Source organism: Physcomitrium patens, chromosome 6, assembly GCF_059467195.1.
Source record: "Physcomitrium patens ecotype Gransden chromosome 6, ASM5946719v1, whole genome shotgun sequence".
In the NCBI taxonomy this organism is placed as follows: domain Eukaryota; kingdom Viridiplantae; phylum Streptophyta; class Bryopsida; order Funariales; family Funariaceae; genus Physcomitrium; species Physcomitrium patens.
Genome location: NC_143415.1, coordinates 5804653 through 5829858, shown reverse-complemented (window position 1 = coordinate 5829858; position 25206 = coordinate 5804653). Strand labels below are relative to the sequence as shown.

General features: G+C 34.0%; 2 protein-coding genes across 3 annotated transcripts; both read left to right on the top strand.

Moving 5' to 3' along the window:
- Nucleotides 1–1293: 1293 nt before the first annotated feature.
- LOC112283755 (ABC transporter B family member 19) lies at nt 1294–7168 on the top strand. 2 transcript variants are annotated; one of them, XM_024522853.3, is made up of 10 exons: nt 1294–1411; nt 1748–2210; nt 2398–2628; nt 2737–2937; nt 3048–3307; nt 3414–3730; nt 3882–4491; nt 4617–5026; nt 5177–5418; nt 5610–7168. In XM_024522853.3, exons 2-10 carry the CDS (start codon nt 1833–1835, stop codon nt 6813–6815), a joined length of 3855 nt encoding a protein of 1284 aa, XP_024378621.1. In that variant the 5' UTR covers nt 1294–1411; nt 1748–1832; the 3' UTR covers nt 6816–7168. The 2 variants fall into 2 exon arrangements, with proteins under 2 accessions (XP_024378621.1, XP_024378620.1); XM_024522852.3 differs by having other exon boundaries at nt 1384–1596.
- Nucleotides 7169–20279: 13111 nt separating this feature from the next.
- On the top strand, nt 20280–21814 carry LOC141045555 (uncharacterized). Its single transcript, XM_073534953.2, has one exon. It carries the CDS (start codon nt 21030–21032, stop codon nt 21342–21344), a length of 315 nt encoding a protein of 104 aa, XP_073391054.1. The 5' UTR covers nt 20280–21029; the 3' UTR covers nt 21345–21814.
- Nucleotides 21815–25206: the final 3392 nt, after the last annotated feature.

Sequence of the window (25206 nt, the reverse complement as noted above, 5' to 3'; positions counted from 1 at the left end):
GTTTTTTGGGCTACATATAGTTAGTTGTCTTAATGTTTCTTGCATTGGTGTACTGTTGTCAATATATTACCAAAATTATTTTTTGCCCAGAAGAGTCAAGTCATCTCAAGGATTATTATTTTTAATTATATTTTTATTTTAAAATGATTATGTAAAAAACTCAACAATGGCCTTTTTTGTATCAAAACTGTTGGTACATATTTCATACCACATAATTACATACAACCTTACATACCATCATCTCATTTTCTTTTTCAAAATCACTTTGCATCAATTCATAGTTTTGAAGTATACGTCAACTATTTGTGTTCAATTTGAATTGTCTAAAAAGTTCCATGTGTTTATCTAAACTTAGATTGTTGTTACTACTGGTGTTGTAATTTACATTTGTTATTTCTACAATACTAAAAGTGCATGTTGCTATTATTTGATATAATTATACTATACAAGAATCTAAAAATACATACTTACATACACACACACACACACACGTTGTTCTAGTCATAGACTTAATGAAATCTTATGACAAGTCAAATTTGTTGTGGATAATTTAGATTACATATTAAACAGAATGATCATGATATGAAAAAAGTAGCATTAAATGTATATTTAGATGTTTTTGTTTGCTAGAGTTACATGTATTAACTACATTGTATTAAAATTTAATGACATTTACATTTTCAAACAATAGCAACAATATAACATCTACGAGTTATTTATTTATGAATTGGTTGACACCGTACATTTTAAAATGACGATCTGGTTTGAATTCCCACTTTCATGACATTGTCAAAGTTTACACAAGTAGTGTACTTGGGCTAATAACACTGCACAATACCCAGTTGCTTATCACTACACACCTAATTATTCCACAAAACGTGACTAAAAATATATGCATCTACATTCATGACGACCATTCTACAAAGGAAATCATATCGTAAGGTTGAGCAGCACTTACTGTTCCTCAACCTAAAAGTAAACCATCACAGTTCTAGAATGATACTAATAATATTAGGGATGGAAGTTCTGTTCTTGCAATATTGGCTTGTAATACTGAAATCGACCCTAAACTCGATTTCGTGAAGGTGGAGAAGCATCGGAGGAATGCGGCAGGGAGCGCAACAACGGCGCGATGCTCGGCACGTGTCTAGTTTTGTTTTGTTTTGTTTTGTTTTTTTTTTTGTTTTTTGCTTTTTGTAAATGACTGTCTCCAATCGCCTGGCGGCCCTGGCTGAGGCTTTCGGCACATCCAGAAATGGTTAATCTTCGACGCAGCTCGGAGCTCCACTTCCACCCCCCCCCCCGTTTCTTGGTGGGTGGGCGCCGTGGCCTCCAAGCTTGCTTACCGCCAGTCTGTGGTGGTGGATATTCAAGTTGTATTACTTTGACTCGGTGACAGCCGGCACCTGAGGTCAGGAGTTTTCCTTTTGGGATTTAAGGGCTACATCTGCATCTAGTTTTGGGAGGCTTCCTGCCTTTGGCTCTACATTGCGGAATTAGATTTGTGGTTTAGTAGCAAATCTAGTTCTGGGCCGGTCTTTCTGCCGCCCTTGCAAGTTCGAGGTGGATCCTCTGAGAACGTGTGTCGCTGTGCACGCGAGTACCTAAACCCCATTCTACTCGAAGTAGCTTAAAGTTGCTTTCGTAGCAGCAGGGGACAGTTGCAAGTCGGTTTGATTTTTGAGATTGGGAGTGTCGCTGACCCGTATCTGAACGTTGACACTGACTGGTAGCGTGCTGTTGATAGTGCGCTCAAGGTTTCATATTTTTTTCAAAAATCTGTGGAACTCCTCCACCAAGATTGCAATAATTCTGGAGGGCGTTTGCAACGAATGATGGGAGGCGGCAAAGAGAATCCTGAGGTTCTAGCGGGTGCTGAGAGCGTGCAAGATGAGGGAAGTGATAAGGTACCAGCCGGCAAAGCAGTGTTTTCCGAGGAAGTGAGCAAGACGGTTGCAGGTAAGGCAGGCGAAGAGGAGAAGAGAGATAAGGATTCAGAGACAGATGTACCAGTGGGTGGCGCCGTGTCCTTATTCAAGCTTTTCAAGTTTGCGGATTCCTTTGATTATCTCCTCATCTCCATTGGGCTCGTCGGAGCAGCTGCTCATGGCTGCGCTTTGCCTGTGTTCTTCTTGTTTTTCGGCAAACTTCTCGATGGCTTCGGTGCAAATGCCAACAATCCTGTCAAAATGGCTGACATCGTGGGCCAGGTGCTGAACATGGTTTCAAAATAGCTCTCAAGTTTTAAATTCCCAAGTTAGTCTTGCGAAGATTCTTTTCAGGTTGATATAGAGGACTCAAAGAAGATTTGTGTATTATTTCTGGTTCTCTATCCGAGTCCTTTATTCCTTTCTTTCTTTCTCTCATTCTGTATCTGCTTGCTTTGTTTCTTGACAGTATTCACTGTACATGCTCTACTTGGGAATCGTGGTGTGTTTCGCATCATGGGCCGAGGTAGCTGCCTGGATGCAATCGGGTGAGAGGCAAGCCGCGCGCATCCGTGTGCGATATTTGCAGGCAATGATGAAACAAGATGTGGCCTTCTTCGACACTGACGCTCGCACTGGCGAAATTGTGAACAGCATCTCGTCGGACACTCTTTTGATTCAAGATGCCATCAGTGAGAAGGTTATTTATCTGCCATGTTCCAGAATCTTTTAATCTGCACATCATCTTCATGTGCGCTCTTTTCCAGTTTCTTAATCTTGATGAAAATCTGTTGATTCTCACTTGCAGATGGGCAACTTCATACACTACCTTGTTACCTTCATTTCGGGTTTCGCAATTGGCTTCACCTTACTCTGGAAGTTAGCACTAGTTACCTTGGCTGTCGTTCCTGCCATTGCGATGGCAGGTGGATTGTACGCGTACTCACTTACAGGCCTTACTTCCAAGAGCAATGAAGCGTATGCAGAGGCAGGAGGCATTGCTGAACAGGTACAGAAAATCTTCCAGCATGGTTTTCCGAACAATCTTCAGTTCTAGATTCGATAATTAGCCGCACTTCGTCTTTCTAATTGACGGTATTTCGCTGTCATGAATTGCAGTCTATCGCACAGGTCAGAACAGTATATTCGTTTGTAGGGGAGAAGAAGGCGACTGAATCATACAGCTCTTCTCTTCATCGCAGTCTGAAGCTGGGTTACCAGAGTGGCTTAGCTAAGGGTTTGGGTATGGGAGTTACGTATGGGGTTCTCTTCTGTTGCTGGGCTCTCCTTCTTTGGTACGGAGGTGTGCTCGTTCGAGACAGAGAAGCTAATGGTGGAAAAGCACTTGCTGCTATTTTTTCAGTCATCATCGGTGGAATGTAAGCACCTGTGCTGTACATTCTATAGCTCCGGACAACTACACTTTGAGCACAATGGCACTCTTCCAGTTTTTCGGCTAGTAATCTTTGAAATTTCCTTGTTCAGATCTTTAGGTCAAGCATTGCCGAATTTGACTGCATTTGCGAAGGCCAAAGCAGGCGCATACAAAATCTTCACGATGATAGATCAACAGCCCACGATCAATGTGGAGTCCCCCGGAGCCAAGGAGTTGAGTTCAGTTCATGGACGCATTGAATTTCGGAACGTGCAGTTCAGCTACCCCTCACGACCAGACGTTGTTATCTTCAGAAACTTCTCACTCGACATTCCTGCAAGCAAGACAGTAGCAATTGTTGGAGGCTCGGGGTCTGGAAAGTCTACTGTTGTGTCTCTGATTGAACGCTTTTATGACCCGAATGAAGGTTGGATCCACGATATTTATTCCTGGAGAGTAAATTATCTTGTTGCCTATCTTCAGTTTCCGTCACTAAACTACAGTGTTAGTTTTATAGAGGGAAACTCGAGGAATGAGATTATAGAGTGGATTCTGACTTTCCGACTGGTCCGGTGCAGGTGAGGTGCTTCTAGACGGGACGAACATTAAATCTTTGAATCTGAAATGGCTTCGTGGTCAAATTGGGCTCGTAAACCAAGAACCTGCGCTCTTCGCTACCAGCATCAAGGAGAATATTCTGTACGGTAAACCTGGTGCATCTGACAAAGAGATTGAAGAGGCATGCAAGTCCGCCAATGCGCACACATTTATTTCTCAGTTTCCCGGTGGCTACAACACTCAGGTGGGTGAGCGTGGGATTCAAATGTCAGGAGGACAGAAGCAGCGGATTGCGATTGCAAGGGCAATTCTGAAGAACCCTGTTATTCTGCTTCTCGATGAAGCAACCAGTGCACTGGATGCCAGCTCAGAACAGATTGTCCAAAAAGCGCTAGACACTGTGATGATCGGTCGTACCACTGTTGTGGTCGCTCATCGTCTCTCTACGATCCAGCAAGCAGACACGATCGCCGTCGTACAGGAAGGTGTCATTGTGGAAATGGGGAATCATGCCACCCTTTTGGAGAAAGACGGTGCTTACACCTCCCTTGTTCGTCTACAAGAGATGGCTCAGAGTAAAGATCGTGGCAGGGAATTATCCCGTGGGAACTCCGTGAACCGATCTGAGAGGTGATTCCTTGTGAACATTTGCAATTATTGATCTGTTCCGCCCTCTTTCAACCAGAAGCTGGTAGTCATTGCAACAATCAGACATGTGGCAAGCACTCATTAGAGTTTTTTGTTTTCATGTTCAGGCTATCCATGTCGAAATCAGGAAGGAGATTAAGCAGGCAACACAGCACAGTCTCCGATGACATGTCCGAGGGGTCGAGAAGGGAGGTGGACGAAGTGGCCCCTCCTCCAGCAGCAACCATGTGGCGGTTACTCAAGGTCAACAGGCCTGAGTGGGGTTATGGCCTTTTGGGTTGTTTTGGCTCGATTGTTTCGGGTCTCATGAACCCAGCTTTTGCGTTGATCATCAGTAATGTCCTATACGCATACTACTACACTGATTACTCCAAGATGAGGAAGGAGGTTGCGAAGTATGCTATAATTTTTGTCGGGCTGTCTGGTGCCGCCCTTGCGGGTTACTTTGTCCAGCACTTTTTCTTTGGAGTTATGGGCGAGAACCTCATCAAGCGTGTCCGGGAAATGATGTTTTCTCGTAAGTTGTACTTCCTCGAGTATGAGACGTTCTTCTTCTATTCTTTAGCAACCGCCTAAAGTTCTTTTTGCTGTTATTGTAATTACACTGTACACAAGCCTATGTCAAAATAGATCTCTGATGCCCTTTAATTGGTGGTTTGCTGTGTAGGTATACTGACTTATGAGATAAGCTGGTTTGACAAGGATGAGAATAGCAGTGGCCAAGTCTCCGCCCGCTTGTCTGCAGATGCCACCACAGTGAGGGGTGCCATCGGAGATCGCATCTCTTTGGTTGTTCAAAACTCCTCCTTGTTAATTGCAACTGGCATCATCGCCTTCATATTGCAATGGCAGATGGCTCTTGTTGTTCTTGCCACCTTTCCTCTCCAAGTATTCGCCGCAATGGTTGAGGTACTCTAATTATGCATAAGCAACAATTTGTCGTGCTTCCGTTCCCTTTGTCCTGGTTGCAGGATGCACTTCTTCAGAAGTAGTTAGATTAATTTATTAAATACGACCCTACAAGTCGGAATGTTTCATCGCTTCTCTTGCCAACCATCTTTGGAAAATTGTCTAAACTCACTGGCACGTGGTTGATGCAGCAAATGTTTTTGAAAGGGTTCTCAGGAGATGTAAGAGGCGCCCAGGCCCGTGCTACTATGGTCGCCAGCGAGGCTATAGGCAACGTCCGCACCGTTGCCGCCTTCAACGCCGAGGACAAAGTTGTGAATCTCTTCCAGAAGGAACTCGAAGCACCTTTGAAGCGAGGATTCTTGCGGGGGCAGATTGCAGGTATTGGGTATGGCGTCTCTCAGCTATGCTTGTTTGGTTCCTACGGTCTGGGGTTGTGGTATGGTTCCGAGTTGGTAAAACAAGGAAAAGCCAACTTCGGCGACGTCATCAGAGTTTTCATGGTCCTCATCATCGCGGCGTTTGCCATTGCTGAAACTCTCGCCTTAGCTCCGGATATCATGAAGGGAGGTCAAGCGCTGGCTTCCGTATTCGCTCTTCTAGACCGCCCTACAGAAATTGATGCTGACGATCCCAACGCTCAAGTTGTGGAAACCGTCTCAGGAAATATCGAAATCAAGCATGTGGCTTTCACGTATCCAAACAGACCGGATGTGCAGATCTTCAAGGACTTGAACCTCAAAGTAAGGGCAGGCAAGTCACTGGCTCTTGTCGGAGCGAGCGGGTCTGGAAAGTCTAGCGTGATCGCTCTCCTGGAGAGGTTTTACGACCCCACGTCGGGTCGCATCTTCATTGATGGAACGGATATAAAGAAGTTGAATCTAAAAAGCCTCCGAAGGCGGATGGCACTTGTTTCACAAGAACCTGCGTTGTTCGCGACAACGATCTATGAAAACATTCTCTACGGTCGTGAAAGTGCAACAGAGCAGGAGGTTCACGCTGCCGCCATGGCAGCTAATGCACACAATTTCATCAGTGGTTTGCCGAACAGCTACAACACTCAAGTAGGTGAGCGGGGAATTCAGCTTTCAGGTGGTCAAAAGCAGCGAGTTGCAATTGCCCGAGCTGTGTTGAAAGATCCTGCTATTTTGCTCCTTGATGAGGCAACCAGTGCTCTGGATGCCGAGTCGGAACAAATCGTGCAGGAAGCTCTGGATCGGCTCATGCAGCGAAGAACATCTGTGGTTGTGGCCCATCGATTAACGACCATCAGAAATGCTGATAGTATTGCTGTTATCCAGGACGGCACCGTTGTCGAGGAAGGAACACACAATGACCTTGTTGCGAAAAAAGATGGAGCTTACGCTGGACTTGTGAGGTTGCAACAACGGCATTAAATGAATTCTCCCGTTGAACTTTTCGTAGCAATCTCTTGACCGGAGGCCACGAATTCGTTTCGGTATGTCGTCATCGACGAATTCCAGGTTGTGCACTGCGTCATCAAGATCTTAGAATTTCGAGTTAGTGAGTACAGCAAGAAAGTATTCCTATACTATTTTGGATACCCTGCGTCTGGTCGTATAATTTCTCTTACCAAAGAAAAAAGAACAAGTGGTGTGAGTAACTGACATTCTATTAATTTCCTAGGAATAGTTTCTAGACAGCAAAGGAACTTATGTTATTAGCGATTGAAGTGCTCTTATCTCCTTATGAATGTTATCGATGCATGAAAAGAGAATCTCTTCAACTACATGTAATTTTATTGAGTCCTCAGATCCATCGTGAACAATTCATCTAATCGGACCCAGATCTAGCAGATGCCCTTCCCTCCCCAACAAATCGAGCTTCTGCTGTCTGGATTGCGACAACCATCTTCCCTTAAGCAGAGTAGTCTAGTTGGGTCAGATTGTAGAAAAAGAGTCTCAAGTGAAGCTGCAGCTGAGGAAAATTCTATGTTGATTTCACAAATATGTCATCAAGATTGACAATCCACTTTTGGATCATTTGAATTACACTGAAAGTGATAGTCTACTCCCACTCTTTTTATCCTTACGGTGCGAAGAATGGTACCACCTAGTTCTAGATATCCAACTGCAGCTGCAACGGCAACACATGAGCCCACCTCTCACTAAATTGCATTGGCATTGCAAACTGTCTCTTAGTTAAACCAGCCAATGCGCTCATGGGCGTCTGCTCTCTTCGTCAGATTCTTCACTTTGTACAGTACTTTTGATAAACTCGTTGGCACTATTGTGTGGCTTCTCAACCAAAAGATGAAAATAAGTTAACTCTAAATCTGATTGTATTCATGCAAAGCTTGTGTCCAACCAGTGGTTTGGGAGTATATTTCAGACAAGATTTTAGAGAAAGTGGGGAATTTACCAACTACTTGTGATTTTAAAATTTTTAATTCTTTTAATTTGTTGCTTCAATTATCTAATTGATTCATAAAAACAAATTCCAACATCATAAAGACGTAGAAGTAGCATTTTGGGGTTAACAGACCACTTTTACCAAAAACTTCTACCTTTTTTATTTTCATATCTGTATTTGTTTACTGTAGAATAAATGTTATTAAAGATGAAATCTAACAATAGACTTGATTTTTGTGATTTTTGTGCTATTTTGTTATTCTTTTTTCTTTTTTCAGTAGATATTTTAACAACTATCATTAATTATGAGATTAACCATATTTTGATTTTGCAAAATCAAGTGATTTGTTTTTTTAGACCTACATCATTAATTAGAATGTGTATTTAATTTAGTTGTAATTAATATTGATTACAAACTTTTAAAGCATTTGATGCTAATGCAATAATTTTACAAATTTATTAGAGATTTAATAATTGTTAAAAATTGTTGATAATTTATTAAAGATTTAGAATTTAAAATGATAAAATTTAATAATTATTACAAATTTTTAAACTAGTTTTTTTAGATTGCCCAAGAAAAGAAATAATGTTTATAAAATGCGATGTGTTGATTTACTAATTTATAATAAAATATATATAAAATTTGTAATCAAGAAAAAAAACTATACTTTTAAAACCGAAGAAAGTACATCTTAAAAGTTGAATGTAAGTAAAACAAATAGGTTGAATGTTTTTTATATTAACGTAGATTATTATGAATAGAATATTTTAGATTTAAAAGAACTTAAGATCTTATTTCAAGCGACTCTTGGTGGTATCAAATACAAAACATGTTTTAGAAAAGAATTTTTTATCATTAAGTTAAAAGAAATCTTTAACTATTAATTATTTAAAAAAAACTACAATCATCTATTGTAATAGATCTTATTAAAATATTTTTAATTTATAATTCTTATAATTTTTTATTTTTATTTTTTAGTTTTGTTTTGTGATAGTATATTTTAAAATAAAAATATGCATTATATCCTATAAATAAATTTATAAAATTAATATATATATATATATATAGTCTATATTTTATTTATTTATTTATTTATAATCATTGAACTATATTAATTATAAAAAAATTAATGTATAAATCAAACATTAGAGTCAAAATCGTAATTTTCTATTAAAATATATTGAGATTATTATATAGAGATTTTTACTATATACTTGAATTTTTTATATTAATAAAAAATTAGCATTATTAACCATAGTTTTTTCTAATTTAAAATATATAATTTATTAAAGATTTAATACTCTAAGAACAAAAGATTTACTACATTGTATTAGTTTAAAGACCAATTAGACTTGTAATAAGATAAATCATTCAAGATGTAAAATATTTTTTAAAATTTGAAAACATGTCGAAATAATCATATATTCGTTTCAATCAATTAATTTAATAAAAAAATATATATTCTTTATGTTTCTTTCTTTAAATCTCATACAATGAAAAATATGCTAATGATGAAGAAATAACTAATTTTTAGTCAAATAAGTTGGCCATGTGCCATTCAAATATTTTTATTCTTCATCAATAGCATAGTCAACAAGTTGGCCATATGCCACATATGTTGGTAGCTTGAAGAATAAGCTAGTTATGCAGCCTATATGTAGAAAACTTGCTTTATAAGCTAAGGCATGTGTCTTGCAAAGTCAACTCATATAAAAGGTCCTATAGAACATCGCCATGTAGCTCCTAGTTAGATAGTATATATAGAAGCAAGAGTAAAGCCTTCTTTACTCTTATCAACTCTTTTCTTCTTTCTAGTCTAGATTTAAGAGTCTCCAGTTTCCTTGTCTTTTGGCAATAGCCATTCTAGTTTCTTTTTAATATACATACTACTTTATTGCTATTTTTTCACTTTTCTTTTAACATAGACTTTTATAAGTTTATGCATCTTCTTTAAGTTCATATCTTTGATATAAATAGGAAATTTTATCATTTAAAAGAATTATTTCTAAAAATAAAATATACTTTAAAATATATATATGTTTTACTCTGTTAATTTTTTTAAAATTCTACTTAATATTAATTACAAATCTAAATAGATTTATATAATTGAAATATATATATATATATATTTAAGAAATAAGGTCATCTAATTTAAATGGAAAAAATGTCAAATTTGAAGAATATATAATATTTTAAGTTTTTGATAATATTATGTTATTTAATTTATTTGGTAATAATTTCAAGCTTAAGAATTCTTTGATATGTATATATATATATATATATATATATATATATATATATATATAAAAATAAAATATTACATAATTTATTTAGAAATAATATCAAAATTTAGCAAAAATTAAAATTATATATAATCAAAGATATAAGATTACTCAAAGATTTACTCACATGTATACTTTTTAAAGATTTAATATTTTTTTAATTTATTTAATGATGAAATTTAGCTTAAACACCAATTAATGTCTAAGATTTTTAAATATGTAAGATTATCCATTTTATTTGGCAATGATATTAATCTTAGGTACCATTTTGTATAAAATCTTATCAAAGATGTGAAAGTGCTTAATTCTTTTGGTGATAAAGTTAAGCTTGAATGTCTATTTATAGTTAAAGTTTCTAAAGATATGAGATTATTTAGTTTATTTCATAATGATTTCAATCTCAAGTAATAAATTTTATAAACATAATTAAAGATATAAGGTTTTTAAATTTCTTTGGTAATGATCTCAAAGTTATGCATCCATCTAGATAAAATTTAGTAAAAGTTGCAATGTTTTTTTTTAATTTATTTGGAAATATTATTAAATTTCAACATGTATCTATTTTATATGTAATAAAAGATACAAGATTTTCTAATCCATTTGATAATTTTTATAATTTTAAAAGTCTTATATCTTCTAAACTATAGACTTGGTGAAGATTTTAAATAGTCGATTAGAATCAAAAACATCAAAAATGGAAGATATGTCAACTTATAATATTAATAAGACAAATAAAATAAAAAGATGAAGAGAAATAAATACCAAATCAAAGGCCTTATATCTAAAAATAAAAAAATATAGAATATTTTAAGTATATAATTAGACTCCAAAAATAAATAACAGATCATATAAAAACTTATATAATCTTAATCAATTACAAAATTAGCTAAAAAACTAAAATAATAAAATTTTTAATATCTAAAAAAATATATGCTTTTAAAGCAATTCAAATATATATTTATAATTGGCAACCTCCAAATATACACAATGGTTTTTTCAAAACTTTCAAATACTCTTCTATGCTAAAAATCAAAATCCTAAGGCCGTTGTCAAAATTATTATATTTTGTAAACTAAAAACTTATAGAACAAGTTAATTATTTTATTAAAATTGTAGATACTAAAAATAAAAATATAAATCAATTGAAAATTAAAAAATAGAGAGATTAAAAAAGATGGCACATCCATGTAATTCTAAATACTAAGTCCTAATCTTAAATCCTTATCTCCAACTATAAATCTTAAATATTAAATTATATAATTTCTGAAAATTCTAAAAAAAACACCACTAAATTCAAAATAATTAAAATTAGGAGGAATAGATTATTTAATTAATTAATTAATTTTTTTTAAAGTTTTTTAAAAAGTCAAAATTAAAGCCATAGTATCTATATCTCACAAATAAAAACTTGTAGGATATTTTGGCTTTACCACAAGACTTCTAGACATAGAAAATAAATGAGTAGATTATTTTAAAACTATATATATATATATATATATATAAATCTAGAATTTCCTAAGACATCCTAAATTATAAAACCTTAAAATCCTAAATCCTAAAAGTTAAATCTGGAAAGGATTGTATAACTCCAATCCTTGGAACACTTCTAAAGTATAATTTAGTATTTGTAAATATTAATTTTTCATGTTGTTGTAACTAATTTTATTCCAATATCCATAAATATCTTTAAATTTGTGATTCATTAATTATCAATTCATTTTAATATCCAAAAAGATAAAAGAAATGCATTCTTGTCAAATAAATAGGCATTGGTCTCTACTACAAGTAATTAAGCCGTTTCTTTCATCTTGTAAAGGATAAATTTAAGAATGCCAATGTTGAAAGATATTAAAAGTTCTTAGTAAATAATCAAAATATTGTATACAAGTAAAACTTCATATATGATCTCTTTAATTTTAATACACTCATTAAGCTTAGCAATGCAAGAATGCTAAGTTAAGAAAGTTTTCAATTTAAGATCCCTTTAAATCTTCAATGTATAATTTGAAATTTATTATACCTTAATGTATAAAAAAGATGCAATAAACTCTTTGTTATGCATCACCATTCAATTATTTTCTTCTTTTGAGTCTTAATATAATTTCTTCCAATATCTCAAATTTATTTGACTTCTTAAATATATACTATAACTTTTAAGTTTGACTACAAGCTATTACAAGTTTTTATAATTTTTTTTTCTAACATCAAGAAGTTCATTAAATAAATTCTTGTGGTATCTATAAGAATGAATGTTAAAAACCTTTAAACTTATTTCTTAATCAAGCTTGTGAAATTTTATTAAAAAAAATCTATTATTATAATATTTTATTAATTTATAATTTTAAACTATTTTGATTAATATACTATCTTTTTTAAAAAATAAAATATTTATTGGCATGAAAATTTTAATTTTACTTTAAATATTTATATTATTAAAGACTATCGTAAGAAAATGTTAATTTTTTAAAAACATGTTTAACATTTTTTTTTTCAATTTTTATGGTTTTACAAGTGGTTATGAAAAAATCATTATCACTTCCAATAGACTCAACAAAGGATGATACATCATACATGTATTCTATATTATTAAGTGTAGTGTTTACAATTGTGGTCTTATATATTCTACCTATTCCAAAAAATATATAATGCCTTCAATTTTTTTACATTTAATTATGTTACTTTTAAAAATCATTACATTCTATCAAATTATTCTTCAAGTGAATTAATCCACATTTTAAAATTTAAATCAAAAATTATTAAGGCTATAAATTATAAACAACAAAAACCTCAATGTACTATTGTATCACTAAAACAAAGTAGATATTTACTCAAAAGTAATATGATATTAGAACAAGAATGGCTATTGCTAAAGACAAGAAGACTAGAGACTTGTGAAACTAGACTAAGAACAAAAAAGACATTAATAAGAGTGAAGAAGGCTTTACTCTTGCATCTATATATACTATCTAATTAGAAGCTATGTAGCAACATTCTATATAACCTCATACTTACGTCCAAATTACAAAATATATGTCTAACTTGTAAGGTAAGTTTTCTACATGTGTACCATATGGCCAACTTGTATCATAAGCTACTAACATGTATAATATGTGGCTAACTTCTTGACCAAGTCTCCAACCTATTAGTGAACTATAAACATATATAAAGTCGAAATCTGCATTTTTAAAGCTTCTAATTAGTTTTTTCACAAGATATTATCAAAATATAAATACATATTACTTTTACCTAATACTTCTTATTTGGTAATTATATATGTCTATGACAAAAAGTTTTGTAAAAATTACATAAGTCATACATAATATTATAATTTTATTTTTCAATTTTTATTTTATATTTACATATCTAAACATTATTGTACTTGATAATTATGCATTTAAAAATAATAGTATAATGATATTTTTAATATATTTAAAAGTAGTAATTATTTTAAAAGTTTTAAAGTCCAACATTATTGAATAGATTTATTCAATTCATCACAATTTAAAGATAATTTTGGTCTTTCACTTCTTTTAATTATTTTAAATATATATATATATATATATATATATATATATATATCAATTTTTATTAATACTATAAAATATATATTTTTTAAAAATAATTTTAGAATATTTTATTAAAAATGAATAGATATCAGTTTCAAAAAGATTCATCTTTATATTTGAAACTTATTTTTTAATGCTTCAATAACCATATATATTTTACTACCATAAATATAATTATTATTTTTATATTTTTTAGATTTTTTCCAACTTCAAATTTAAGCATTTTAGAATCAATTATTTAAAAAATAATATATTGAGTAGTATTATATTTTATTTTTTCCATAACATTGAGTAATGTGTTTTAGATTTTAGATTACAATGGTTAATGTACATATCATGAAAGTAACATATCCCTTTTGCAATTCAATAAATGATATCAATTATAAAAATAATTTCTTTGTGAATTTTATATAAACTTATTTACATCACTTCTATTCCTATATATATATATATATATATATATATATGTTGAGCAAAGATTTACCATTCTTTATTTGCATTATCTTTTATTACAAAAAAATATTTTATAAAATTAAAATGGCCTAGAATAATTAATATCAAATATTCTTCTTTCATCCTATTATAACATATTCTAAAAATTATACATTAGATTTAGTTAATATGCAATAAATTATTATAAATTCAAGTTCTATTAAATTCAAGAAATAATAATATTCATAAATTATGGTAATATCATATGTCCACATTATCTTTATATATATATATCTATATATATATATATATACATATATATATATATTACAATTGAAATTTAAAATGATACTTACAAAATAGTATTGAAGGTTTAGTTTGACCACATTCTCCTTCAATCCCTTCTTGTAAATCTCATCATTTATCTTTGCTAATCTTTTTATAATAAAAAAGTAATTATAGTAACTCACATTCAAATAAATTGATTACATGCAGAAAAATTATGTTTTTGATTAAAAGAATAATATCTCAAAAAAATTCAAAATAATAAGAAATAAAAATAACATAAAAATTATTATTTTTATTACTTGGAAGAAATTTATTCTAAATATGCGTTCTAGATAGTGATACTCATACCAGTATATTATTATTATTTTTATTAACAAACTATATAATCATGGCATACTTCAATCCACATTGCTATTCAAACATCATTATTAATATGATGATTTTTATTTGCAAACTTTATTTTTATTAGTATAATATTATATCACTAATTTAGTAAAAGGCTTATGATTTATTTGTCATAGTTCTTGTCAACAATAAGTTTTATCTTAGATACATGTAAGTTAATTACTCTTTCTTAACAATTCAACCAAGAGCTACTAAAATCTTGTAATCCTATGTATATGTATATATATTTATATATTATTAATTAATTAATTTCTAACGTCTGGAATCAAATTTTTTAGTACATTTTCCTTCAAATCTTTACAAAAGATATATATATATATATATATATATATATATGATGGAAAATATGTCTTTTTTCAACAATAAGTTTTAAGAAATGTAGATTTTAATATTAAAATACTAAAATTAGAGGATGTCGATTATTGTCAACAGTAAGTATTAACATTAAGAAATGCAGATTATAAGTCTTTTTTTTTTTATAAGCAGAGCATTCTAATGCCTATTGATAATTACTTGAATGTTTTGACCATAACCATTACCTAAGATATCTTAAAGCTTTAGATAAAATGTTAAGATCCAAATATAAAACCAAACACTAAAACCAAATCTTCATCCATGATAACAAGACTACATATTAAATTCTATGTAATCTTAGAACAAAACCTTAATTCCTAAATAAATTCCAATACTTGAATCCCACCCTCTAATTTTAATATAAACCTAAGCAACCTTAAGCACTGAACCCTAACCCATCCTAAACCTTGGATAAGAACACGAAACATTCTTTGAAATGTAACATTAAGACTAGATTAGAACACAAAATCACGGGAATACACCCACAGTCTTGATTTAAGAAAACAATCAAACTAAGGTTAAAAAAAACCTCCAAGCTGACTACACATTTCAATGAATAATATTCAGCCATCATTTTTTTTTTCTTTTTTTTTTTTTTTTTTTTTTTTCTTCCTAACCTTTCTAGATCTTCTCGTTAGTGTATCATGGATGGGACTGAAATTCGCAACTAGGCTTGACCGTGCGCATGTTTAGAACCACATACGCCACACTTACTTCCTTTGGCTGCACCAGTAGTCCAAATCGAACATCCACAATTATTTGCAGTATTAGTTCTGATCGAATACTCACAGTTGTTTGCACTGGTAGTCCTAATTGCACCGTACTAGTCTCGGGACAGGCCCTGCACTTCTTTACTTTCTTCTAATCTCCGATAGTAGAAAAAACATGAAAAGTAAAATGAAAAGAACGTATTGATCTCAGCGACAATTCAAAGCTCCTTCTGCCCCAGTGACTATATCAGTTCCTGCAACAGCACAGCTGTCGAGGCATCAGCACATCTCTCTTATCTATAAGTGGGTGTTATCTATTTGCTGGATCTAGTATAGCATCCTTAGTCGCAAAATCAGCTACTTGACTATAGAATTGTTGAAATCCTTCTAATTAGTTGGACGTGAGTTAGAAACATCCCCAAGTAAACGACCCTTCGAGATCTTGACAAAAGCCGGCTATACCGTTCACTTGAGATGTTTCCGGACATAGCTTCCCCACAGACCACAATACTTTTGGTCTCTAGCTATTGTACCCTACAGATGTGCAATCATTAGAGAATTTCAAAACATATTTGCGAGCTTTCTGTCATGCCCATAGACTGCTCAACCGAAAAAAAACCAACCAACTTAAAAAAGTGTCTGCGAAGGTCACAAATAATAGAGATGATAACAGGATGGCGATCGAGTAAGTTCCATACTCAGTCGAAAGTCGTTCAGATCCAAACACGATCCCAGAGTCCGGGAGGGTGAGTGACATATGAAAATGAATAAAACCGATGAGGATTACGACCTCGCTTGCGGTCTTCTACTCCATACCACATCGGAGCCACATTCCACTAACTGCTAGTATAGTGTCACGATATTGATGGCTAGTCAACCATTCATGTCTTTGAAGGAGCACAGAGGGAGAAGAATTGAAGCAGTTATATCAGAAACCGCAAGAACTGCCAGAGGTTGTGTAATTGACGTTTTCCTCAACAATTCTTGGACCTGGAGTTTGAGAGGTGGGAATTCCTCAACAATTCATCCAAGAATGCGAACTTGCGAATCAAGCCCGGATGCAAACCCTTACCGACACAAGCACTTCAGCAACACAGCTGCTCATCCAAACCATCCAAGATAACCTACTGTCTTCTCAAACTCCAGATCCACCTCGAACTTCCCGATACTATCGTTAAACACATGTGCCCGCGCCTACATCCACCGCGTCCTCTACAGATCATTCTTTGATCTGGGCTGCTTTAGACACTGGCTATCTAATGAAGAAGCAAGTGGAGTGCAGGAACCTTTACCAGCTAGTTAGCCACGGCTCAACTTGCACAAATCAGAGCAGAGTTACAGCATGTGTGCATGCGTGGAAGCGAGAAGGCACAACGGATTTTATCGAAGGCGAGGCCAGCCTCGCCACTAAGAGCTTTGCAGGATTCCTGTAAACGCCCACTGCACAACATGTGACCAGTTTTCCAAAGTGAGAGACAAACGTTGATGTGATCATTCAAATCTACGCCTTGGAGACGTTCTAAGACTGGTTCAAGGACGTGATGGTGAATGGAACTTCGACCATTGAATTTCAAGTATTTTTGAGTCATGATTTGATTGCTGAAACTCAGTCACTAAGTTCTACTTAAGAAATTTATACAAGCATGAGATTTTGCAAAACCCTTTTGAAGACTGTGTGTTACTTCAGCGAGTTGTGAAGATGGTATCAGTGCATGTTGATTATGTACTAACATTCAATAATGTTGTGCAAATAGTTGTGCATTCTGGCAATGTATAACTAAGGGTTTATTGCACCTTTGTTATATCTTTGGAAGTATGTGCTTATAGCAACAACACTTATGATTCAATTTTGCATGTAAAGGATACTTCAACGAGACAAATATTACAAGTTGTTTTTTACACTATTTTTTATTTTATTTTACTAATGAGTTTAAAATGTTTGTGAAGAATAGAAGGAAAAGGATTGTTGGTGGAGTGAGTCTCTCTAGAGCAACCATTGTGTTTAAAATCTGCGGACAAATTGACAAAAAAAGAAATTAGAGTGTTGATATTAGTCCATGGTTATGTGATTCTGGTCACAAACATTACAAAATCTTTTAGCTATGGCATAAAGAATGGTTTGAAAAAACTTAAAGCTAGATTATTATTGCTATCAAATTTGATGTTTAAATACAAGGATTGTGTTGGATGGGACTATTGATGCTAAAATTTAATTTACTTTGGTACTAATATACAAAGCCTATTTACTCAATAGAAATTTTTGTCACTCAATAGTTCTTGACAAATTACACAAGTAATAGATATTGATGTTATTTGTGAAAAATAAATTAAATTTTTTAATAAATATTTTCTAATTTTTATTTCCAAACTAATTAACTTATAATTTTTTACAAATAAAATAATCTTCCTAGTAATAAATCTTAGCATCTTCAAAGTTGATATTTTGGCATGTTTAAAGTTCATAGATTTTAAAAATTCCTTAACAATACAACTTTAAACTCATTTATCGAAATCTTTTTTTATCATTTTTTAAAAATTAGTACATTCAACTTTATTTCCTTACACTAATGTTATATTAAAAAATATTCAATTTATGACCAATTTATACTGTATACAAAATACATAGAAAGATATATATATATATATATATATATATATATATATATATATTACTTATCACCTTTATTGAACACTTTTTTGAATATTTGTACAAAAGAAACCATTTATGTTACAATAATGTTTTAGAACTTGAATAAACTTTTAAAAAAGTAGTATAGAGGGTTTGTGTAAGAGTATTTTTTAAAATTTACAAAAACTCACATAATAAATATTTTGTACAAAAGAAATTTAATGTACGTTTTACAAATTAAAATTGCTTGTAAAGTACTAGGTTTAATACCATACAACTAATGTTTCACATATATAATCCATTTTACTTGATATTAATATCAAAGATAATGTTGTAAAAAAAGCTAATTTATACAATTTTTATAGCTTTGAAAAAAATTGATAAAGAAAATAAAATATTAGAAGAGAAAAAATTCATTTACGCTTCAAACAAGATTAGTAGAAAAAAAGTTGAAAGTTTACAAAAAATTGAAAGTTTGATAAATACTGGAGAAAAAGGAGTTCTTTCTTGCATTATCTAATTCACACTAGGTGCATCACCAATTGCATCTTGATATTGCCATTTGATTATAGCATCTTGAAATAGTAAAATAATGTTAATGTGTTGATAAAATAAATAAATAAAATACTAACATTTATGTTTTCAAGAATAAATAAACAGTAACAATAAAAAGAAAGTCTCTGTCTTAAGTAACTAAAAAAAAATGCCAAAATTATACATATAATCATTTCCATCATAATAATTATAGTGAGAATAAGTATTTAACCAAAACAAATATGTATATCTGTTTTTTTAATGTTGAATTCAAAATTTATTCATCAATTACATGGATTCAATTAAAAATTAAGTTTACTAATTTTTATCTAAAATTTTTTTCTCAACCCTACCTTGCACAGATTGATAACTTACAATATCTTTACTAGTTCAAGTTATTGCTTAAAATAAATCAAATATAAGAAGTATTAATCAATAAAATACAAGTAATGAACATGTGTTTTAATCAGTATTTTTATTTTTTTTATGTAAAATATTTTTTTCTTAGAATTGGTTATTTACTTACATAAAACCAAATATTGATATATATTCTAAAAATAAAACAGTCTTATTTTAATATTATATTGCTGCATTTTTAGAGACTTTGAATTTTATTTTATACTCAACAAATGTGGTTGTTTTTATAATATACATATATCAACAAATAGTTGTTGATAAATTAGATTTTATTTTTGTAACACGTTTAAAATAAAACAGAAGATTCATTCTTGGCATCATGATATCAAGTTATTACATATTTCTTAAAGTGAATAACTGATTTTACTTTGTAAGTGTCAATTATAATAAACATGAAAATTTTTATTTTTTTTTATTGTTATAAACCTATGTACAAAATCATTTACTTCAATTTACAAAAAATATAGAAATCATTAAAAGATAATCTCTTTGTACTTTTTTACAATCCTCACATATTATACAAGAGGATGTATGTCTCATTAATGTTCTTTTATGCTCATGTGGAGGCAAATTATTACTTGATGATCATCTTTCTATACTCAAAATTTGACTTGTAATAAGTATCATTGGCTTGTTGATAAACTTATTGATACACTATCTTCAAAAGTAAAATTAATCTATACATTTTTTACAAAAACTTTTATTAGATCACAAACAACACATAGATAATGCACAACTCAAAACAGGCATACTGCAAAGTGGGTGAGCCCCACCTCGCACACTTACCAATCTGCTAACACCCAATGAACAACAACAACAATAAAACAGCAGCTGCAAGGTCCAAGCACTGCGAATGTGCAGGCAACTCCAGAGTCGCAATCAGAAGCACAGACGGCGAGGGGAAAGTGTGCGAGCAGTGTCCGTGGGGCAGAGCAGGGCAGGGCCTTCGGGGAAAGGGGAAGGGGATGGAGAGAGTTGGAAACGTTAGTCCCACCATCCCCACCGCGTTGTTGTTGTTGGATCCATCCCCCTCACATCACGAATCCTGCGTCGACGAATGACGATGCGCCGGGGAAGTGGGGGGAAGGGAGGGATTTGAAAGCACGGCGCGAGAGAGAACGAGATGCACACGAGAGAGAACGAGATGCACACGAGAGAGAGAGGGGTTGGCGATGAGGGAGGAGGAGGGGGTCCCATGTGCGTTCACCCGAATCTCTCTCCTTCCCTCCGTCGCGATGATCGACGTGGGCCTAGTTTTACGCCGCGTTCCTCTCCAAGTTAGGAGCTGCTAGAGAGATCTGGAGCAGGAATCGACGACTCCTGCACTGACAGCGCCTGCCTGCTCGTTGTTGGGCAGCTCATTCGCGCCTCACGCACGCCGCGCAGATCACCCCGCCTTAGCCTCATTCTCTTCCACCACTGCTTTCAGTCGGGGACCCTCCGTTGTGTGGCTTCACTCGGATTTTGTTTGACGTGGTTGCTTTGTGTGTCGTCTTGACATATTTCGACACCAGCCTTAAGTCCTTCATCAGCTGAAGAAACAGGAGCAGGAGGAGCAGGAGGAGGAGCAGCGGCGGCGGTTGCAGAAGGAGGGGTGACAGGAGCCGCTTCTGGAGCTTGCATGATGACAATGGCTAGGTGTGCTTTGGTGGTGCTTTTCCTGGGTTGTTTGGTCCTGGAAGCCCAGGCGCAGGCTCCGTTCGCTGCCGTAGCTCCGAGTCCCTTCACCGGGTTCCCACCGCAGGAGGCTCCCGCTTTCGCGGGCTCTGGTGGTCCGGTTCTCTACATCACCTACGGTGCTCTAAGAGCAAACCGCAGTCCATGCCCTGCTGGAGCCGGACGAAGCTACTACACGCCCAATTGCGGTGCTGCATCGGGACCCCCGAACCCATACAGCAGGGGTTGCAGCTACATCACCCGCTGTGCTCGCGTCTAAGACGTTGCACATGGGTGCTTCCGAGATCTGAAATGCACATGCCTTCGTCAACTACGATGGTGGAGTAGGCTAGGATTTTTTGGGTTGTCTGGGCTAGGGTAGGGAAGGTCGGCAGGTTATACACTTGGAGTGCGAACTGTTGTGGAGGCTGGTGTGTTTATCAGCGGCTCCTCGGAGCAGAGGCAAAGAGTTGATATGTGCCTCAGCCCCCCTCGACTCCGCCTTACTCGCTATGTTGGATCTTTTGTGTGGTTGAAGTGTTAAGTACATCGTAATGGCTTGTCTGGTCGTAGTACAGAACTCGTAGGCCGTTGATTGATTTCGAATAAACCCCTCCATTGTTAGAGTTCGTGTGATTAAGAAATTGGGTGTCTCACTACCAGGTGTGGAAGTCATGTATGGGTGCAAGGAATATCCCTGTCGAGAATTTTACACAATGTCATATATAAGGATCTTACACTTTACAATCAGTTAGCATCCCTAAAACCACCAAATATATGCTCTTATTTTTTATTTTTTGATAGATTGACAATGTCATAGCTGTATTATGCCGAATCCCGTACCCTCTGTATTCGATCTAGTTGCGAGTCAGTGCTGATGGCTCACATTTATGATGTAGAACAGAATTACAACTGTTGAATCGGAGTTGTGAATATGATACTATTCCAATACGGGAATGTGCTTGCGATGATTCCCCCGCATACAGTCCGAATTACTTCCTCAGTGTATGGATATCACTTTTCAGGAGATTCACGTATTTGTATCTTGCTCAATTGAGCCGAGATCATCTCCCACAGCGAAGTGGATGGTCCTCGATGATATCCTGGGTCCACCTTCCAGTAATTTTTTTAATGTAGCGTATGTTTTTTAAGAAGCTGTTTTCAAGGATACACGACTTCGTATTTGAAACTATCTTGGGCGAGAATGAATATGTCAGGTCTAGGGCGAAAGACATCTTACGATCCGATCGAATATACAGCTAATGGTGAACAAGGATTGATGAATAGTTGTGTGGTTTCCAGCCTGGGTCAATATCTGTTCAACATATATGTTGTGCACGTAGAACACCACATCTGGCACTGGTTCCTGAGCTGCTTCTCTCAGAATTTCAAGCCTCCACACATTAAAGCAGTCCGTTCTGTTCGTGGAGCCAGGCTGTTTATCTTCTCAGTTGGAACGAAATGTTTTGCTATTTGGTGTGATATATGACAGCATAGAAATAGAAAGTCTTAAAAAGCTCAATCCTTGTTGCTACGATGACACTTGATTATCAGATTTCAGAACATATTGCTCACAGTAACAATAAAGGCTCCCACGTCACCCAGTGACATTGAGTGTGCCAATGAAAGGTGCACAATTTCCACACAAACCGCTCAATTGAATGTCCAGTTGTCAGTATGACGCCATGTCTCGTCCTCTCAAAAAAATTACGTGATGATCACAGTTTCGTAGACCATCACCACAAAAATGACTTTCAAAAATTTATACAAGGATATAAAGTACGAAGCGACACAAATCTAATGGTTGTATTCTTCTAATTCAAATCCTTCCTTACTGTGTAATATATGTTATAAAAGGAAAAAAAACTATAAAATTTACAAATCCTTCCTTATTGTGTAATATATGTTATAAAAGGAAAAAGAATTATAAAATTTACAAATCCTTCTTTATTGAGTAATATATGTTCTTAAAGGAAAATGAATTATAAAATTTACAAGGCTAAAAAAATAAATATTAACCAAAAAGAAGCAAAACACAAGGGTGAATATGTTATGCATTAAAGCAATATATTAAAATTAGGGAAAATATCATATGTACCCTCAAATATGCTGAAAAATCAAGAATACTTCTATATTCTTGATAATAGCAAATCTATCCTACTTTTGTGATAATAATAATTCTACCTTTGAATGTGATAAGGTATCACTACTCTTTCTTTTTTAAGTTCATCTAGGGCCCAAACCCCATATTATGTAAATTTTGGCAAGGCACTTTTTGGCACTTTTTAATACATTTTGCCTCTTACACATTTCACCATGCTTGTTTTTAACAAATTTGGCTACAACAATGCTTTCCATCCATTGACTGATGGTTGTTCTTTCCTTCACCTTCTTGCTTAAGAGAGATAAGTCTTGGTCGTCATACTACTCAACTAAGTATTTGGCTATGACTCGAGATTAGACAATTGCCACAAATGGACCAAGTTACATTGCCACATATCTCACTTCCTACATACAATAAGATCTACATTCAAAATTCATCAATGCTACTCACATTGCATTTTAGATAGGTACTATAAACTCGCTCCAACTTTATCTAGATACAGAAGTTCAAATTTGCTTACCAAAAAGTTTCAAGTTGCCATCTTTTAAGTATGGACTCTCCAAAAAGAGTTGCAACCATAGCATATACATTCAAGAGTCATTTCCTTTTGCCATCATTAGTACCAAAAAATAGATAATTAGTCAATTTCAATCAACACAACCATGTCTAGATCTAATACTATGGGCAATGGCTCAAAAAATATTTTAAATCAACAGACTAAGTTTACTTGTTTCTCTATGTAGATGGACTCATATTGTTGGCTAGTCCTTAAACTTACTATCACCAATTTTAGTTCTTTTTTTACATCCACCTTCAAGAATATCCACCACCATAATTAATCAGATCAATGTGATGAAGAATGATTGGCATTACTCATGGCATTTGTACCATCACACAAAATATTTATATCAATAATAGATACATATATGGAGTAAAACAAACATGACTTTGTATTAGGGACATAGTCCTTAGAACCTTCTAGAAACAAGTTTCTAGAACCTTTTAGAAGCAAGTCTCTGGAACCTTCTAGAAGCTTCCTAGTTGATAGAAGTTGCTTGAGAAGCTTCCTAAATAGGAGTATATATTGGAATCGAGGCTAAAGAGTTCTTTAGTCTCGATAACACATCTCTTGGAGTTCTAGCTCACTTCTCTGATGTTGTTCTTGTATTCATCTGATTAATCTAGTTCTTGTCAATTCTTCTTGAACTTCTTGTTAGATCTCGAGCGTGTATTTCTGTGTCCATGATAGTTTGTCGAGACTGCACTCACCTTAGATATTAGAGCTAGTTTCTTCCTTGTTAGAGTGTGGATTACCCCTTTGCTTGAAGGTGTACTAGCGTTTTAGAGGTTGCAGATTACCCTCCTCTAAACTGATACTTCTTTTGTTACAATATTGGAGTCTTATTCTTCTTGGAGAGAGTGGATTACCCCTTTTCTTGAAGCTCTTAAGGAGTTTTAGAGGTTGCAGAGTACCCTCCTTTAAACCAATATTGTCTTCTTGTAGAGTCATTTCTATCCTTCTCTTAGAATGGCCGAAGGCCAAGACATAAGTATGATGGAAAGTTTGGAGTCCAAGTTGGATGCTCTCATGAATATCTTTGCTACGTTATCGCAAAGAACTGCAGAGATTGAAGGAGTCATGGTAAGGCTTCATAATGATGGAACATTTGGGATGGCACAATCTAGGTTGCACCAGCCTCAAACTTCTGCACTTGGAGAAGCAACTTTGCCTCAAGTTCAACAAGCACTACTGGTTCTACAACATAAGAAGTCCCGAGTTAGCCTTTCGGACAAGTTCAATGGTACGCGTTCCAAGTTTCGAGGATTCATCAATCAAATCAGGTTGATAACAGTTTTATAGCTTGAACGCTATCCAACGGAGGAGTCACGAGTTGGGCTTGTTGGAACCTTACTTACAAGACAAGCTCTATCATAGTTTGCTCCTTTGTTTGAGAAACGATCGTCCATACTAATCAACTTTGAAACCTTTTTGGAGGCATTTGCAGAAGCATTTGGTGAACACGACAAGGTTCGATGG